Raw genomic sequence first — 20,183 nt, forward strand, 5'->3', positions numbered from 1 at the left:
ATTGCTCCACAATGATAGTTCATTATGAGCCAGATTTACGGTCTTCCCTCAGGCTGCTCCAGGGACAGTGGGACACTCTATTGTTCATTACATTGAGTTAAATCATAATGTTGTCATCTGACTGAGACAGTTTATTTATATAAAGCTATTTTATTTGTGTCCAGATGAATATTAAAAAAAAAACAAAACACAGAAGAAGTGTTATTAGCATCCTTACCAATACTTAAATGCAACACTTCATAGGCATTTGGGTCAGAACCTTGCCTGTGTATGAGCATCTTATAGAAGTGATGAATTAACAGACATCATCAAACATTTAATTTCAAAAGTGTTCTGGAATCCTTTCTTTAATAAATACTTTGCTGTAATAGTCTAAAGACCAATCTGAAACCAAATGTTGATGATTACAATTGAATAAAGTGACTGTTCCAGATATGGAACATTATAAAACACTCAATAATCATGTTTGCTTAAAACATACGTATATCAATAAACCCTTCCTTTCTAAATGAAGCCAGCTATTGAAAAGAACAACTTCCCTCTTCAACAAAAATAAAACACCCTCAGTTCTCCCAAATTTTAAAGGATAAGTATTTCAGATTTACTGATTCTGAAGCAGAAGCAGAGACCTAACAGACAATTAAAGGCAATTCACTGAAAATGGGCCTGGGGATGACACCCTGTAAAATGATTTATAGCACATTTCCCATAGTTCTACTAATGAAAAAGCAGTTGTCAGACTTTTCTCAAGAGGGTGGTGTCAGTGCTACTGCAAATTCTGCTCATAGCAAGACATGAGTTAGAAAACGAGAACCAAATGGACTCACAGCTGGGAAAAGCCAACAATAATTAATTTAAGTAGCAGCCATTTGTACAGACTTTGTGTAAGTTTAAAAATTTCCCTTGAGAGAAACAAGGTCAATGAAGGATAGAGTTCATGTCTTCCAGTGATAATGAAAAATGCTTATACATAAATAGTAAGGAAATATTGCAAAGGATTTGATTCTTTAGTTGATGCACGGGAAGTTCAGCATTTCCACTATGACTGAGCACTACAAATCCTAGCCAATATATGTGATGGAGAATTTAGCTTAGTGTTTATTATATTGATTCGGATTTAGAGTCATAGGAGGAAAGCAGAGGAACCTCTGCTATCTTAAATAACCTACCCCCTTCCCCATGATAAGCTGGTCTTACAAGAACAGAGGGAAAACAATGTCATTAAAGGGCTTTCATTCCAGCTCTTTGATGAAGAAGATGCAAACAGTTTGAGCCCTAACATGTTGTTTCATTTTAATGAGCAGCGAGTATCTTCCTTGTCCTTATTAAAGTGGTTAATGGTGCTTCTACTGCCTCATTATCACCGCTAGAACACATCCAGTGTTGTTCCTACTGCTAAGCCAACTCCTTTTAGTTTGACAGATGATCAGAAAGTCAAATCAGATTGTTCAGGGATACTTGCTAATAAAATTCCAACAGTGTTTCTCTGAGTGTCCATGGGGACGCTAAAATTATTTGTATTTTCTTGAGGCTTTCTATAATTACTGTGATTGTACTTTCTCCAAATAAATATATCTATGCCAATTAAAGCCATACTGGGTTTATATGTTGATCAGACTAGCATGAAACTGTTATTTGGTTTTAATCAAAACATAGAGATTAAATTGAGCTTCCCTTGTATTAATTCTAAATGTTACACTTACATACTCCAGAATTTAATTTTTGTGAATTAGGTTAACGTTTTACTAATTTTACTAATTTACTAATTTACTTATTTTTACACAATCCTAACAGTTTTATTTTACTTTGGTTTTTCACTTCTTTTTAATTTCTTGCCTTTTTTTTTTTTGTGGGGGGTGGGAGGTGATATTTTCTTGCTTTCGTTTCTAAATACACTGCACATTTTAGGCATAATTGCAATTTGTCATAATGCTGATCACAGTATAAATGACAAAATGGATAATACCAGACAAAATTGCTACAAATAACTATTGTCATTCTACCAGCATTCTGCTGCCTTTACTTTTGGAGTGTAAGCTAATGGCTATGTACACAGATCTGAACATTACTTACAAAATATTCAGAGTCTGTACATAACAGATTATTTCATAACCTGTATACTCGTATTAGCCTGACTGCATTTTAAGTGAAGACTATGAAAATTTTCTAAATTGTTTCTATTAGGATATTATTCAAGTATTTTGTGGAGAAAGAATGCTACATTCAACGTTCCCATCTAACAAAAATTTCTGTGCAATGGCATTTAAAAACTTACTGCTAATTGCAATTAGAATAGCAACTGTATTTTTGTCCGTAATGTGAGGATGAGACACAATTTTTCTGAATAACTGACAGAAGGATTCATTTGCAGGAATCACTTGATTCTTAGCCAGATGAATAGACAAAGAATACAAAAGTAGAATAGAAAGGAACAAATTTTTCTCACCAAAGAGTCCAGTCATGTCCACAGTAGGGCTGAACATTTCCCAGGTAGAATCCCAGAGACTGCGTGACTTCAACTAGGTTGGTGAAGTCCAGGCTGATGCTATTGAAAAGCACAGAGGTCATGATAATTTCATCGATCGCCCACACATCTTCGCCTTGAGAAGAGTGATACGGTTGCCACCATCTGAACTGAATGCCAATCTGTCTTGCATCTTCAGGCAGCTCCACTGAAATTATTCTGGAAAACACAGGAAAATTATTATTGAAATTCTTGCTGTTTGTCAGAATTCTATGGGGATGTATTTTATAGTTATTTTTTCTCACTGACCCTAAAAATCGTGGGTTAAATTCAGCCTCAGCTGAATTACCTTAGCATCTACTGGTATAGCTTCTACCAGGGACAGAGGAATTGTTAGTTCTCTTGGTTGTCAATGAAATTGAAAGACATTCATGTGCAAAGGCCACAAATAGTTTCCACCAATTTTGTAAATTGTGCTGCTAGTGTGGGGTGCTCTGTAAATGTGAAGGTGCTCTTCCTTGCCAGAAGAAAACTGAATGCCCTCCATTTGAAGCTCAATTGCTTAGACTGGCAAAGGGATGATCAGTTGACAAGAACTTGTGAATTTCAGCTCCGTTTTCTGAGACTCAGTAGATTTTATTCTGATATGAAGACACGCATCTTCCTAATAATGTCTGTGCTTGTTTCTGCACAGCACTGATGTCATGCCTGTGCTGCTCCTGTCCTAGAAGAACCCACCCCTGTAAATTGCCATGTTCAAGTGGAAAAGGTTCGTCTTGTCAGACAATGTGATTATGTGTAGTCTTGTATGGCAGACTCTTTTCTTCTGTAGTTACATGGAGATACAACTGGAGGTGAGTCCTAGGTGCTTCTCCTGGTATGCAAGGTCACCTGATTTGTCATGGCAGCTATGTCAACAAAAGTATAATTGACAAACTGCAAAGAAAATTAAGAGTAATATCTAATTTCCAGGAGCAATTATGGTACTCAGCAGCAGGGAGCATGCATTAATTGCCACAGCAACGACACTTTCTTGAAAGCTCCATAAATCACTAGGACCACGGTGCCCCACACAACGCACGTGAGCTGGGAAACAGACTGGCAACAGGGACATTCGTCTCCGGCAGTGTACAATTACTTGCTGTCAAAAGAGGTTTTGGCAAGCTCATCATATAGCTGATTATTTTTCTTTCTCTCTTAGAGGAAATGTGGATAAAATGACAAATCAGAGAAACTGGAAACATAATTTTGTACTTTACCACCAAGTTTTTTTCCAGATTTAAGGCTTTCTAAGCTGTCTGTTGTAATATTTTGTTCTGCACATGTGAAACAGTCTTGTGTCTGTGGCACTCAGTGCAAAAGCATACTCTTAAAAATGACTTGCTAAACTGTCCTTGCAAAGAGTAAATTTATAATAGCATTGCTTAGTGTCACACTGATTTTAAAGAAGAATACATTAACCCATTAGCAAGAAAAAATCAAACAGCTCTGCTAAAGAGGTGGAGAGCACTCAAAAAGTCCTGGCTAGCATTCCTGGGAGCTGCCTTTGGCCACTTGTAGGCTGGAGAATGCAGGGACAAGGGACACCCAGAGGTGATGGCTGCTGCGTCCCCATGGCAAGGGACCAGCAGTGCACACACTATATGTATGGTGTATACATTCCTTTTGCTGCTCAAATAAACATGCTCAAACATCATACCCTTCTAGGAGAAAGACCAAGCGCCATTACTCTCTGGTATGTGAATAAGCAACAAGGACTTTCTTTCTTCCAAGGGCTCCCTAATAAGCAGCAACCCTACAACTTCTTGGGATAATTTTTAAAGGCACGAATGACTCTAAATCTGATGCTAAAGGAACTGATGATTTTGTCTTCCACGGTTCAGCAGGGTGAACCTGAGGAAAGCCAGTACCCTGGCTAGAAGGAGCGTTGTCTGCAGCGTACGCTGTGAAGCACTTGGCACTTGTGTGAGCTAATGCTCTGTTATAATCCTGGGCATATTTCTCTGCTGGTGGCTGTTTTTGATGCCTGAATATTCCTTTTCACTCTTAACTCTCATAAGCTTGCCCACGTGGACTCTAATTCTTACTGACAGTAAATTACAGAAAATCCTAAATCATGACATACACCACGGATACACCTATTCGATGTTAAAATATTTAACACATGCTAAAATAAATTTCTCATCCCAGGGGATTAAGCAAACACAATTTAAAAACATTGGCAGAAACCACCATATATGGCACATATGTTAGTATGCAGAACCTGACTACATCTCCAGTTATAACAGCTTCTCCTGTCTGGCTTTGATTTGTTTGAGATAGATGGAGAGGGAGGGGGATTCTTGCTAATGACTTTTCTGCTGCAGAGAAGAAAAGTGTTCCTACTAACATTACCAGCTACCATTAGATTTCTTAAAAACCAGCTGGGAGACCTTTGCTCTGATCTCATTCTTTCAAGCTATGCGCATACCTAATGTTGAAAAGCCACCGCTGTTCTGCTCAGAAGAAAAATGCAGCTGTCAAATGTTAGCAGATTAAATGCACCTTTTCAGCAGAACATTAAATGTGTAATTATTTTTTGTATGACTGAAGATTAATTAAATTTCTGGATACAGATTGATTGCCAAACTTTGCAGCAGTCCATCTATGTTACCAAAAATGCTGATATCTTCAGACAGCATAATATGAAAAGGTGAAGCTTTCTTCATGTTCTTCATCATAATTATTGCCAGCATTATCTTCAGGTTTGTATGTCTGTCATTTTTCCATCTACCCAGAATGGACTACAGATATCCCACAGCAAAACCTTTCTAACTTGTGTATGTTGTGCTTAGCTCTTTGCCCTGTCAGAACAACAGAAATTGTGTTTCATACTTAATCTCAAAAGCAAAAGAAGTCTCTGACATCAATAAAATTTACTACATTTATATCTCAAACTTCATTAAAATCAGTCACCAGAATGTGTGTTTTCCTTTTTGTTATAAAAATTTCATAGTGCTATATATTAAAAACCTTTAGGGAAATATAATTCCTAGAGCTGTAATCTTGAATGTAAGAATTAGAAACAGGGCCATATAAAATATATATGTGACTATAATAAAGGATGGGAAAGGGAATTCCGAAGAAGGCTTATGAGTGTTCCAGTACTTAGGATCTTTCCTTTGGAAACATTTAAAACTTCAGAAATTAAAGTCTACTGTGATATACGTCTACCAAATACAGTCATTCCTTTCAGATTTTTGAGTATTTCTTATAGCTCCCAGGAAATATATTTAACGTTACAATTTTTTTATTCCATTTAAATATTCTTAATCACATTTTGTATATTGTAATTTTGTACTGAGTTATTAACAAGGTGAGGAAATCTAATATTTTTTTTCAGTACATTGATCTGATCTGGATAAATATAAATAAATAAAGTTGTACGTAGTTAAAGTGACTTGCAGCCTACCTACAGTCCCACCCTAAAGGCTGGCTCAGGCATTATCCTGGAACTGGGTGGAGGGGTAGAGAAGAGGACACAGGGCAATGCACAGTGCAAAGCTGCCCTGTGGCAGGAATGGACCTGCTGGGATGGGACCTGCAATGCCATCGCTGGCTCTGCCTCTCGTGTGCTCCCTTGAAGACCATTTCCTTTCATTGGGATTTATTGGTTCTGCTGCAGCCCCCCATGAAGATGGATGCTTCTAGGTTTGAGTGGGTTTGCAGAGACCCAGCCCAGATTGTCCTGGGCTTGCAGTACAGGTGTGCTCATGAAGAGTCCTGATTTTGTAATGCTTTATTAAAATTGGCGGATGGTCTCACAAATGTAGCTGTAAACAACACCATCTTTCCAAATACATCAGATACTTTCCTCTCAAATCTGTCACCAAACATAAGCGCTGCTAGATGAGATGAGCTTTTTGTTCAGTTTCTTTGTGACTTGTACAATTCCCAGGCACAGTCACCAGCAGGTTCTCTCAGGGCACCGAGTCCGACCCACAGGCACGGGCACAAAGTCACAGTGGGAGCAGGCACAACTTGCCTGCTGACCTGGAGAGACCCTCACAATCAGATCTCAGCTGTCCTGCACTGACTGCAAACTCCTAATCCCAGAGGATGGTGTAGTGAAGGTGTCTACGGCTTCAAAGCTACAAATAATTTATGTTAATTTTTCTTTACAATTGGCTGCTTCCATGGGAAGAGGCATGCCTCTGTTTCCCACAAGTACATTTCTATCCCTCATCCCGCACTGCCTCAGCTTCTTCTGTCACATCACCCAAGACTTAAATGCCATTAAATCCATACATTCATTTTTACAGAAGCAGGCAAAAATGGGAAGTGCCCAAAACAGCTGCAAAATTTTAAGGCAAAGCAGTAACTTTCAGGGTGCAGTAAAAGTTTTTCACTGCACTCACCCCCACACTGTATGGGCAGATGTACTTACTCTCCACATTGACATAGACTGCCACTACCAGCATTACCTGCATGTAGATAACACTCTTTGTAATGTTTATGTACGTACCTTGGCTCATGGTAGTTGAGGTAAGAATAGTGTTCCAGTAGTTTCCAAGTAATCCCGTTGTCGTAGGAGTAGTGCAGCAGCACTCCTTCCCCGGGCTGGTCGGGTGCCTTGCAGGTACTCAGCACTGACTTGCTGCCCAGGCGCAGTGTGAACTGCAGGAACCTGAATCAGAATTACACAAGTATTTATAGGGTACCGTTTGCATAGCGGTTTGGTTTTTGGCTTTTTTTTCCTAACCAGGTTGTTTTCAGATCTTCTCAATCCAGACAAATTTTGATAAATATCAGTTATGGGGTTTTGTACACATGATTTGTTTTTACTGTCAAGTAATGCAATGTGGCACATATAGTTAAAAAATGCCAATCATTACAGCATTTAATTATTTATTAGGCACTGAAGGGGAGGGAGACATAGTGAATGGATCTAATCAGCTGCCACAAGATGTCAAATAAACACAACCTTATAAATAATTAATTAGCACTTGGCTTTGACACTCAGGTTTGATATTAACATTTCATATTTTCCATCCGAGCTGTACAATAACTTCCCTCCAGTCTGTTTTGGGCTCTGTTGTTTACAAAGCAGGAGGAAAAAGGGCAAGGCTATGAAATCACCGTGAAAATATGGAACTAGATGGTTTTTAAAAACTTTTCTTCCTGCTAAAACAATGGGCTTAATAATACACAAGGTTGTAGCTGGAAGGGGAGGGGTACCCCAAATTCTTTGCCTCATATTACTGCTCCTTCCCTCTCACCTGGACTGGGAGCTGTCAAGGAAGGCGGTGATGAGCTGGCGCCTCCCATCCTTGTTGAAGACCAGGGCCTTGCCGCTGGCCAGGACACCACAGCCGAAGCTGACCTCAGCCCCCCGGATGGAGTAAAAACTGTGGTAGGAGGAAAGGCGGGAGCTGGTGAAGCTCTCCGAGACGAAGACGGGAAAGGTTTGCGATGCCATCTCACACGCTGGCCCTGAAAAGCCAGGGTCGCACCTGCAGGTGAGGAAGGTTGAACAGCACAATTAATGACTTGTCTTCTCCTGTGGCTGCTTGGCAAACCAACAGTGTCTGCACTTGTCCGTGAAGTGAAGGTGCCTACAAAGTCCCTCTGAAATCTAAGGACCAAGAACCTCTTTAAACTCTATTTAGGTATTGCATAGCCAGTGGTGTCCTTTTAGCTAGTGCTTACTTTTCCAATTTTGAAAAAACATAGTTATGAACACTCCACCAATCTACAGATAACACTCAATACAGAAATATTTTTATTCATTTTTTGGAACAAAAATACTGCCGACATAATTTACAGTTGTTCATATATAAGACGATTAATTTGATTTTATCTGTAGTGTGTCAGATGTGATTACAAGAAATTGAGTAACAGAACAGAACACGCTGTGGGCCACGCTGTTGTTAATAACTAAAAATAGTACAGCAACGTTTTGAATGGGCTTACAGGTTTTGAGTAAATAGCTTTATTTTTTAGGCTGAAACCCTTTTAACCAGCCAAGTTTTCAGAAAAAAAGTGGACTGCTGACCTTCTGTCCTTGAGATCTGTTAGGCTATGGGATATTAGAACTATGAAAATTGTGATTCTTTCCCAAAATTTAATATGAAAGTGATACAGTCCCAAATCACCTCTAAAACCAGTATAAAGCATGCATCGCTGACATTTCGGTGTGGTCTGTAGCACATTTTAAGTTAAACTGAAAGTTAGACTCTCTCCCAAAAGAAAATTATAAAAAAATAGTTAAATATGCTGCTGTTTAGGAAGATTGATCTTTAGCTCTCCAGCGAGCTTTACGCATTCTGGAGGCTATGCTAGTTTTATATTTAGTCATCTCAAAAAAGCAAGGGCTGAAATGAAAATCACTTCAACTTTCAGATCATCAAGTGAACTATGTGACAGAAATTGAATACAAGTACTGAATTATAACTCTTACTTGCAGCCATTTCTCGTACACTGTCCTCGCCCTGAGCAGAATTTGAGGCAAGATGGACCAATGTAAACTGCAGAGAAAAGAAACCAGTTAAACGAACGTGTGTTATGTGATAAACAGAATATAATGAATACAAGAAAGTATACAGACCTGCTCATACAGTTACTGTATTTATCTTAATCCCACTAGCTGCAAGAGGTCTACAAAAGGATAAAATGTGTTTGACTGTATCAAGGATAGCCATGGATAATTTATTATTTAATGGGTAATGTCTGTGTGTGGCCTGAGTGATGTTTTAATTAATTTACCTGATTTTTCTAAGACTGTGAATGAGATCAGATGATTTGCTATGCATTGACCATTTTCTTGCCTTCCCTTTTCTTCCTCTTATTTTGGAGATGTAATCCAATACCTATATTAGTACATTCCAATAGCAGTCTTGCAGATTTTAAAAATGTGCCACTGCTTCTTTCACTGAAATCCACATAGTTATTCACAGGACTTACTGGAATTAAAACCTGCCCTGATATATCTTAAGTAACTATGCAATATCATACACTTTCACTGACTCTTTCAAATGGAATAAACCTCCATATAATATGTGCTCAAAAATACTCCCGACTTGTTTTATTCTTTTACTTCACCTTCCTCCAATGACTCCGAATCGACAGTGTTGATACTTTGTGATAAATATGAAGAATGGAAAGATGAGTAAATCTCAGTACAATCTATATCTCTGCACTACGATAAAGAAAATATTGATCTGGCTATAGACCAAATGCATTAAGCTGCGTGTAGCCCAAAGTGGTAACTTACAGGCAATGTTTTTTCAATACAATATGATAAACAGGCCTTAACCATGAATAGCGTCATCTTTTCTGTTGAAGAATGCCTATTACTTGGAGTTATCCACTCACACTGTGACTTTTGGAATGTCAGCCAAATAGCCACCAATTTGAAATCATTTATAACAAGCTGTACTTATTCCCTCTCCTAGATTTATGATGCTGCCCATCATAGCAGTGTGTCAGTACCCCCTGGCAGATGCACTTTAAATCCCTGTTAGTTACTCCCTGTAACTAACTCCCCATCAGATTTCATGTGATTTCTAGATTTTCTCACTTTTCAGGGTGCAAAAATTCTGTTCTGTTTGATTTATTTGTGTCTTTTGAGGTCTTTTTGAGGGGGTGGTAAAAGTAGAAGGGTTAAAGACGTAATGTTGTCGTTCAAAATGAAAAAAGCTTTATGGAAATTGGCAGTTTTCCAGTGTTTCTAAAAGATGGCCAGCTTCCAGATTTCATTTAAAACTTAATTCACATAAGAAACAGTTGTGAAGCTAAAAGTCAGAGTGCTGAATCCTTGAAAATCTTCCTCTCTTCAAGAATTTGAGTGGCTTGACAATATTTATAAGGCTTTTCCTACAATAAGGTGTAAAGCTTCAGTTGCACTAGTATCTAACAAAGAGGCATGCAGAACCTCAGAAACATGTTCATCTTTAAGACCTTATTCCCGTATCATGGTTCTACACCTCAAATGCATTTTGGAATGGGCACTTTTTAGGCAGATAGTTGGTAAAACTTCTTTTGGGATGGCACACACTGGAGCATGCAGCATCCTTTGATGGAATTGTATTTTGTTCTGCAAGTAAGGGTGGCGCAGACAGATGAATTGCCAATTGATTTTCAGAATCTTGTTGTTTTGTTCTGTTGTAAAGAATTTGGAACTAATTTTTGCAGATACTCACAGACATCTAGTTTACATACCTCAGTTTTTCCTTCATTTTATTTTCTTTTTGATGCATATCATTATCTCTAAAGACAAGCATTAATAGGCTATCCAGAATGTTAAGATGATGCTAATTCCAAGTCATATGATTAAGAGAATAATTTTCATTACTTTCCATGAAAAACTTTCATTTGTGGCACTGCCTTATCAGCTTCAAGGATTTTCTTTTCAAAAGTAGGCATTAATCTATTTTAAGAATTTTGCAAAATGTAACTGTGTGCCATTCCCAGGCTCCCTATCAAACCTTACTGGGAATCATTATAAAATTTCACGGGCTATTGTACATCACCATAAATGTTTAAATTGCATACCTCACACATCTAACGAAACAAATTTTGGATGTAGTTAGTTCCGTATCATTCAGGGCTAATGCGCATGCTAAAAAAACTTGCATCTTCTCATAGTTAGCTTTTTCAGTCATGCTTATTTCTGCATTCCATACATTGTATCTATTTTATCCTGTGTTGCCAAATACTTTTTCTGTGCTTTAAAGTATTTCCTTTCAAGACTGGCCCTGGTTATCCTCTGCACTAAGTTTTATAATTATATGAGTCAGTATAGGCTTCTCCCAGTTCTTCACATCTGTTTAAAGAACAGGTAAATGAAAAATAATTTCCAAAAGGAAGAACAGTTCCCTGAAACAGATGGTACTTCCCCCCTGAAGATACTGTGAACAATGTAAAAGTTTTTTCAGTCTTTTGGTAGCAGCACTACTTTGTGAAGGTCTTCTATGTCCAGAAGGAAAAATATGTCCCAGATGCTGCAACTGCTGCTTAGGCTGGCGCAGTACGTGTCCTTAATAGTGCAGTGTAGTACATAAATACCAAAGTAACTAGGACTAAGCAGTCAGAGGAAATGTTATATTAAGCTCTTGCCACCAATATCTTTTCCTGGGAAGCATTCCATTATTGAAAAAAAAAAAAAAAAAAAAAAAAGGCAATCTACTGGGCTATTGTCTTTTCAAATGGCAAAATTCCCCTCTCTCTTCAAAATGCACCTGTTACCAATTGCAGATAAGAAGAAAAGGAATGTAACAAACTGAAAATCCTTTGACTTTTGATTGTAGACAATACGTTTACTTGGAACAGCATACAGAAGTTTACTCTTCTGATGTATCATGATTATGGATAAGAATACTAACTATTATCGATTGCCCACATATTTCCAAGGATTGGTCCAGTTTGCCTCCATCGAATCCTGGTGTCACTTGTTAATGCAGCATTGGGAAGGGGAATAGTTATTCGGTTCCACCTGAAATACATATAAAACAAATGCTAGCATTTTACGCTGATAGTCATTAAGCAACCGTATGTTTTGCAGATTTGTTTACTTATACTAGAAGTTTTGTGAGAATTTTTAGTTCTAAAATCTGCTCAAATGAAAGAGTGAAGTTACTGCAGCTTTAGAAAACACAAATGAAAAAGAATATAACCCATGATATTTTCATACACTACATGAATGTTAATTATTATATTATCAAACCCAGCCATCCCCCCACCCCCCCCGGTATGAATGCATGAAGTCAGCAAAGACCTTAACCTGCTTTGCTGTAGCAGCTTCTGTCACAATGAGTATGTCCTAAATTGCATACGGAATTAAACTTTTTGGTACAACTGAGCTCTGTTTGGTGGAAAACCTTGGGGCTGAGAAAATTTAGCCCGCTGCGGTCTGGGCCATCATTCTCGTATCATCCATGAGGGCTACACTTCCTACACACACTGTGGGTCATGGTTCCTATGAAAATGGTAGAGGAATGGGGAGTGGGGTCACCAGATCACAGCAATGCTTCAAATACACTTTCTTCCCATAGTCATTGCCACGGCTATGAAGTGTCTGTGGAAGATGGGATATGAAGGATACACAGACATGGGATTTGCACCGCACAACAAGGTGTCACAGTTCATTTTATGGTCAGAACAGAACCGAAGAGAATAAAGAGAAGGGTTGGTGTAACAAAGTGACACTAATATCCATTTCCATCTGCAGAAGTACAGATGTGCTTTATTATAACCCAGCATTGGGATTCCAAGTGAGTAAAGGTGCCTGAGGATGTAAATATGGTTTTGACTGATGGTTCCTTTGACTAAGAAGAAAACTTCTGTGGCTTTGACAAGGTATAACTTTTCTTCTAATTACCAGCATGCTGTCCACAAGTTGGGGTTTTTTTGTTATTTATCTTCAGCATCAGAAAAATAATATTATACCACAGAAGCAGCCCCATGTATTTCAAATTCCATTACTGGGCAGCCAGGGAGACCACAACACCCCTTCCTTGCTATCCTCAGCCAGTCAAAAATGAAAGATGACACAGGGTGGTGCGCTTTGCTGCTTTCTTCTGTCACCTATAATTCACTTCTCTAATCTTGCATCTCAGCTTTGCAGAGAACACTCTCACCCGCTGTAATTTTCAGAGGCATAGACGGTGCTGTGGGGGAGGTGAGACCCAGCACATATCTCAGGCAAACACTCGGTGTGAAGCAGGGACCAGGAACGACCATGGTTGGTTGAAAACTCCAAGCTGACACTGATAACACAGTGAAGGAAAGAAAGTAGAAAGACACCGTGAGCCCACCTGGCATAGACACGAATGTAGCAGTATCAACTCTGAGAAACCACCAAATCTGCTATTCCTAATAACTGACGATGAAATGTGAAATAATTTTAAGCAGACTTTGAATACAAAAATTCCTGAAAATACAAATGTGAAACAAATCTGTGTTTAAAAACCAAAAGGGTAGCGTATAGATTGAGGACTGTCTAAACATCTAGTCCTTGTTTTACCACAGTCTAGCCACTTTTTTTAGGCCGCTGCTGTTAAATGAGCTGATGTTACTTGTATATTTCAGCTAGAAATGGTTTCAAAAATAATGAGGAGAAAACTTGCGTTAATCAGAGCTAGACAGCATCATGTGAGCACAGGACAGTCACAACTGCCAGCGGCTAACCATTACATCTTCAGAAGGTGGTAAAAGACCATTAGTTATCCATGCACTGGCTGGCTCTTCCCTTTCATTGCTGACAAGTATTGACTTCATTGGACTCCCCAGTCACCTGCCTCCTCCAACCATCGTGCCTAAACAGGGATCAGAAAGGCACCGTGGAACAGTGAAAGCAGGCAGCCCCTGGTGAGGACCACAGAGGGTGGAGGGGACTGGGGGAAGGGCACCCATCCTTCAGAGAGCCCCCATGGCAGACACAGCCCCCGGGGGCCATGGGAGCCTCTGCACTGCTCAGCTACAGTGATCTTTTGAGGCTTTCTTCCACCTCACAGAGCCTGGAGTGCTCAGTGGCGAATTTTGGTGAATTTTGTGACATAAGCACATGTGAAAACTCCAGATTTGCTTGGCAAAAGGCTGCAGTTCTCTAGTTTCATAGACTAGTAGTAAACCAAACCATCCATGTGCAGGCAGTGACATTAGAGAACTGGAAATTATGAGACCATTCACTGAGTCTATGGCAACGAGCTATTAAACCCATTCCCCCAAAAGTTAATTGACTAGTTCAATTTTCAGAAAAAAAAATATTTTCCTTCCCTATTTCACTGCATATTTCATAAAGCCCATTGTTTACAATTTAAGAGTGTAAGGAAATCCTTAGATGTCTTACATTCTGAAGACCTTGAAACAGTAATACAAAAAGTGCTTGATTTATTATGGATTTAGTATTTTACCGAAATACTCTTGTAATTTCCTCCATATAATTAGCTTCTAATATTCTGTTTGATTTTATGTAATGTCAGTGGGACATTAGAAAAGTCATAATTCATCACCTCAATACTAAATTATTGGATTATAACTTTTCATTATAATTTGCTGAGAATATTACTTCATTTAAAGGTACCATCACTGTGATACTGTAAGTGTGGATTAAAACGGTTCATGGAAGTTTTGACTAATTTCAGATTTAACTGTACTGATACCTTGGAGGGCTGTATTTGCTGCATATATTCAGTGCGAGTCTCATATCTGCAAGTAATGAAAGCATTCTGAATAATGCTGTACACCAAGAGATGGGACATGCTGCGTTATTTGGGAAATACAAATAGGCATAATGGGGATCCAGTGCTTTTGTTATGAAGAAGCTCACTTCTGCTTCAGAAATAGTTTACACAAAGGAAGAATATTAATCTTTCCAAATATATACCAGCCCCCATAAGATAACAGACTGAGACAGAGACTTTATGTAACACGTTTACAGGTCAAGCATGTTTACAGGAAAAGTTTTCACTTTTGTAGAAAAACGTTGCTGCCTTCCCTTCCTAGCAGAGATAAGTGCAATGCCTTGATTTTTGCTGCCTCTTGAATTCTGCTGCCCTGCCTGGCTGCCTGGACTGTCAGTGCTAACGCAGCCTTCTCCACTCAGAAGCAGGTGCCACAGGACATGGATGTGAAAGCACTTAGAGTATCTTACTTTAAACTCTTGACTCTGGAAAAATATAAAGGAACTTAATCCTCATCAAAATATCAGGATAAATGGTCTCACACGCACATAAGGGAAGAGGGACAGCGGACAGTTTGGTTGTGGGTCCCCTGTTTGAAGAAGGATGTTAGGAAACTGGAGAGGTGGAGCAAAGGATGACCAAGACGTCCTGTGGCCTCAAGCACCAAGCTAGGAGGGGCTGAGGAGCGGCTTGCTCAGCCTGGTGAGGAAGGGTGAGCTACAGCAGCCTGGGATGGTGCAGAGGGCACTCGCAAGGGAGGCAGAGCCAAACTCCTCAGTACTGGCAGTTCTACTCTACGATTCTACAAAATATGGAGCAGCAAATGACTCCCTTATTTCCCTTTCCCTCTCCCATAATTCCATGGAAAAAAAATCATATTGAATCGCTCGATGAAGTGAAGCCAGCAGAAGAATTCTGTGGCCAGTCTACAGACAGTGAGGTCCTCGCACTGGCAGTCAGTAACATGAGGACCACTTATCACCAGTCTTAGAAGAATTAGATATGCTTGTGGCATCAGTAATCTCTGAGAGGTCAGCAGGGCAGGTTGCTGCTGCTGCTTTTAATACTCTCCCCCTTACACAGTATTAAGAGGTAAATCTCATATCCATTAGAAGCCGAAGCAAAAGTTGCTCTGAAATCATAAGCATATTTCAGAATAATGGACTAAGAAAAGCAAGTTTTGACCTGTAAAGCTATTTAATAGACTCCTTATTGCATGTGAGATACATAAATCTGGGTCTGTGGAGATCAGGAGAAACATTAACTTTTGAGCAGCTTATATTTGTCATTATTAATTGGCTCCATTCTTTCTGAGAAAAAAATTCCCAATACTCATACAGATATTACAAAGCAAAATGTACTAGAAAGCTGATAAACAAAAGAGAGATCTCACTAGTTGTACCTGTTACCAGGCTGGTAAGTTCCACAACCTAAATTGATGGAAAACTGGATCATGTGAGTCACCGTGGAAGGGAGCACTGGAAGGACATGGAAGTAATCCACAGCCCAGGTATTCCTGTTGTGGCCTTGGTGACTCTTTTGCTTCAGGCAAAATTTGGTTGCAGGAGTCTGCAGCTCCGGACTAATGACAACAGAAACCAAAGATGGAACCTTTAAAAGAAATTAAACCAGGCTTAAATAAAACAAATACTATTTTAAAAGGGTCACAAGGTACTATTTAAAATAGAAAAGCAACTTCAAATTTGCTGAACCAAACATGCTTTTCTCTCTACTTGCTTCATTTCTGTTAATTATTTTAGCCATTTTTTTCCACAGAAGATCCCAAATAAAAGTATTTTATATTATATGCACAGCCGATTAACACTCTGGATACCGGTGTCGCTTTTCATCTTAGTGGGATCAGATTGGTTGGTTGTAAAGGCACTGCAGAAAAGACTGTACCTCCTGCATTCTGAAAAATACCAGTTTGTTTTGCCAGTGCTCAGCTAGTAATGGAAGATGATCTTTGTCCTGGAGCCTTTCAGCTCACAGAAGCAAATGGAGGGTAATGGCATGTCTAGTCTGAATATGTGAGAATGGAGTAACTGCGTGAGTTCACAGGCGTATGCAGGGAGGACGTTACGTTGTGAAATAAAGCACTGCCTTTACAAAGCTTAGCCTTTGTCCTAAAGCAACATAATTAGAACTTTATTATGTCAAAAGAGGATGTCAGCTTTAAAACTGCTTGTTTTAAAAAAAACTCCACAATGAATTCAGTGTAATTACAGATCCTATCTCTCCCTGAGTTACCCAATTAATTTTTTATTATTTTACAATTACGGCTTCCTTAGTTTTAAAAAGGTTCTACCCTGTCTTTCACACAGAAGCAGGAGAGGAGGGAAGCCACGCACAATGAAACAATGCAAGTGACTCAACCAAACTCAGGCCGAGCCCGACTGTAAACATTTGCTGTCTGCATACAAAAATATAAAGGAACTTAATCCTCATCAAAATATCAGGATAAATGGTCATACAGACCTCTGCTTGAAATCAGCTGCATCTTTACCACCAAATTTCCCACACACTGTATAAGCATACTGGATTACAATCTCTTCTCTCATCCATGTCTGTATGTATTACATATCAATTTTTGCCGCCTTTTTTACAGCAGCAGAATAAGGACACCTCATGGCTGGGTTATCCAGAGTACCCGTGGTCTAAGTGCTTCCTTGCCCTAGAAAGGAAGGATCGTGGCAGCAAGCTCCAGGTCCTTAGTGTCCTGCCTGAGGGTGGTGGCGGTGGCTGGAAGGAGGCTGCACTATTAGCAGAGGAGACACTGCCTGTGCACGCTGCCAGCAACCGCCTCCTATGGCCGAGTTCATGCCCACATCACTGCGGACCCTCTAAGAGGGCACACGACTGTATTTAAAAGGGAAAGAAAAAGTGTAAAATGTGAAAATTCCTGCAGTAGGCATGGGAAAGACATCCAGGCATTTCTGAGTCACTCTCCTCCCAGCCACTGATCCCACCGTGACCGACCTCCTCAGGACATGGCTCTTGAATATCAAACCGTGGCTAGCAGGAGCTTGAGTGCAGACAAAGTAATTATTTGTGAGAAGACGTTATCACTGAACCCTGTTGCCCATTTGCCTGTTACCCTAGTACTGGCCAGCGCCACAGTCCTGCTTGGGGGTTGAGCAATCAGCAATGACTGCAGAGCTGTGCTGCAAAGGCACCCCATCACTGCGAGACCTGCACGTGATTGATGTGCTTGGGAAGGTCATGTCTGACCATCCCTGTGGAATTCAACATACAACATTGTTGTGGTGGCTTGAAAACAGATTGATCTCTCCACCCCAGCCACCTACTTTGTTTAAGATGGCTTACCTTGTAAGCAGCATAGGTCAGGGTATCAAGGGGTATGTGTTCCCTCCTGCCTTCAATCTTGGCATAAAGTATGACATCATTTCCATGGGATTCTCCAGAATCGCAGGTTCCCCCTGTACAGCACACAATTGAGGGAGAACAAAATTAATTGAAGTCCTTGTTATTGGAAAGTGGAATCATATCATGCAGCCATAATTACGAAAATAATTACAACCAGATGCTATTTAACTTAGGATATGAAACAAAAGATCATCAGCCCTAAGGTCACAGTGTGTAAGAACTATTTGATCAGATACACCATGCCAGAGATCAAGGGGGTTAACAATCATGAAAACCTCCAGTACCTCTCTCAATCATCTTATCAAAACAATTTTAATAGTAAATGCTGTGCCCAAAGCAATACCCCTGTCTGTATGCTTTAAATTGTATTTACATAGAACTGCTCTGCTTTTGAGTCCTTGTCAGTAAACTGTTGTTTAGTACTCACAGTCCATGCAGCCACACACATCATATGTGAGGATCTCTTAAATACTTCTCAGCTGATAGTTTCACAGCTGAGAACTTGTTCTTAGTAGGAAACAAGGAAGACTGCTGTGTACCTTATTTGTTGTGCTGCTACTTCTACTGTCTACACCATATCCTCAAAGGGATGGATGGAGTCTATTACATCACACAAAACATGTGACATGGTCACCTCACTGGAACGGGACAGCATTTAAAATATCTTCATATTGGTAGAACCTAAAATACTTATTTACCTTCTCCGAAAGAGCAGGTGTATTGGCAAATATTAGTGTTAAGTTCTGCATTATAGTTATGAGATGGGCATCATCACACTAGTTTGGTGTTCTGGAGAAAAGATTTTAAAACAAAGTATCTGTATTTGAAAAAGGAAACGCCATTTCCCTGTACACCACAGGTACCACAGGTATTTAAAAAAACACAAGAGAAAAAACCAGGATGAGGAAGCTTCTCTGAAAAGTCTCTAAAGTAGAAAAGTTCCATATACGAAACACTTTCTTATTTCATTACAGATGGCCAGTTCTTGGAATGGACTAGGCAAAGCAGTCCACAGAACTAGTTAAGATGTGCATCTTTGATGTGTATTATACCATAATAAGGAGCATCCCTGTGTCCTTTCAAATCCTCTGCTTGCCCGAATGTTTAAACTACTATTTATTTAATTTACAAGTACATACAGAATACATTTTTCAAGTGATATCCCACTATCCTCTGTCCCTGCATGTGCTGACAGCTTCTCCCCCAAGTTCAGAAGGTTGAGCAAATTTATTTCCTGTTTCTGTTGCAGGTGTTGTAATGCTCGGAAGAACTGAGAAAAGGCATCCTCTTTTTCCTGTGCTTTATTGGTAATTCATGTAACACAGACGAGATGTGCGGTAACTTGGGACAACAACATGAGGTCTTCCACTCATTAAATAAAGTGTGTTCGTTCTTGTTGATTCAGAAGGTTGCTTGTGGAGGTCACAAGTTTAGTCTCTGCTTCCTCCTTTATTATTCTATTATTCTCTACTTTTAAGCAAAAATACCCACCTCCTTTAAACATGGTGTTGAGAGAATAACTTCATACAATTTCCTCTATGTGCAAAATAAAAGTTCTGGAAAAACACTGTGAGGGAATGAATGATAACCACCATGTTCATAGGGATTTTGGTGTGTTGCAACAGCCACTTAGTGCAGTTGCTCTGACAACAGTGGAGAGGGGAAGTGACAGCATGGATTTGTTCTTAGCTGCTTTCTTAGCCCTGGTAAATGACTGAGGTTGCACTTCGTCCCGGCAGGGAACATCTACAGATAATGCTAACACCGCATCGTGCTTTTCATGAGGGGTACCACGTGTAGGCCATAACTTCTCCAAGACCATAGCACACTATAGCACACTCTGTGTGACTCTCGCCCTGGGCCAACACATTAGCAGAGAAAAACGTTTATGAATATAGTAAGAACAGAAACTATTCTATGGGTTCAACTAGGTAAGGCTGCTCCACCTCTGTGCTACTCCTGTCTCACCCTCGGATGCAACCCTGTTGACTCTGATGGATGAACACCAGGGTCTACATGGATATGACTGCAGGCAGATATGACAGGTACCTATAAATCATCCTTTGCAGTGTGGTAAGGATGACAAAGGTATGACTATTGCTTCTAATGACATAATAAGGGACATTAGAAGATCCGAGACAAAGAAGATGTTACTTCACATGAATAATTGT

The 20,183-nt window shown here is 39.6% G+C and overlaps 1 protein-coding gene across 2 annotated transcripts in view; it reads right to left on the reverse strand.

Annotated features, from left to right (window-relative positions):
* Positions 1-20,183, reverse strand: part of RELN (reelin) — a 321,986-nt gene that overhangs the window by 92,434 nt on the left and 209,369 nt on the right. For both annotated transcript variants that reach the window (XM_080391905.1, XM_080391904.1), the window contains 8 exons: positions 17,953-18,065; positions 16,028-16,236; positions 13,081-13,209; positions 11,827-11,936; positions 8,904-8,970; positions 7,723-7,956; positions 6,969-7,130; positions 2,447-2,683 (listed from right to left, as the gene is read on the reverse strand). In XM_080391905.1, coding sequence (XP_080248031.1) covers positions 2,447-2,683; positions 6,969-7,130; positions 7,723-7,956; positions 8,904-8,970; positions 11,827-11,936; positions 13,081-13,209; positions 16,028-16,236; positions 17,953-18,065 — 1,261 coding nt within the window. The remainder of the gene's footprint in view (positions 1-2,446; positions 2,684-6,968; positions 7,131-7,722; positions 7,957-8,903; positions 8,971-11,826; positions 11,937-13,080; positions 13,210-16,027; positions 16,237-17,952; positions 18,066-20,183) is intronic.

The sequence above is a fragment of the Falco punctatus genome (assembly GCF_963210335.1).
Source record: "Falco punctatus genome assembly, chromosome: 6".
NCBI classification, from domain to species: Eukaryota; Metazoa; Chordata; class Aves; order Falconiformes; family Falconidae; genus Falco; species Falco punctatus.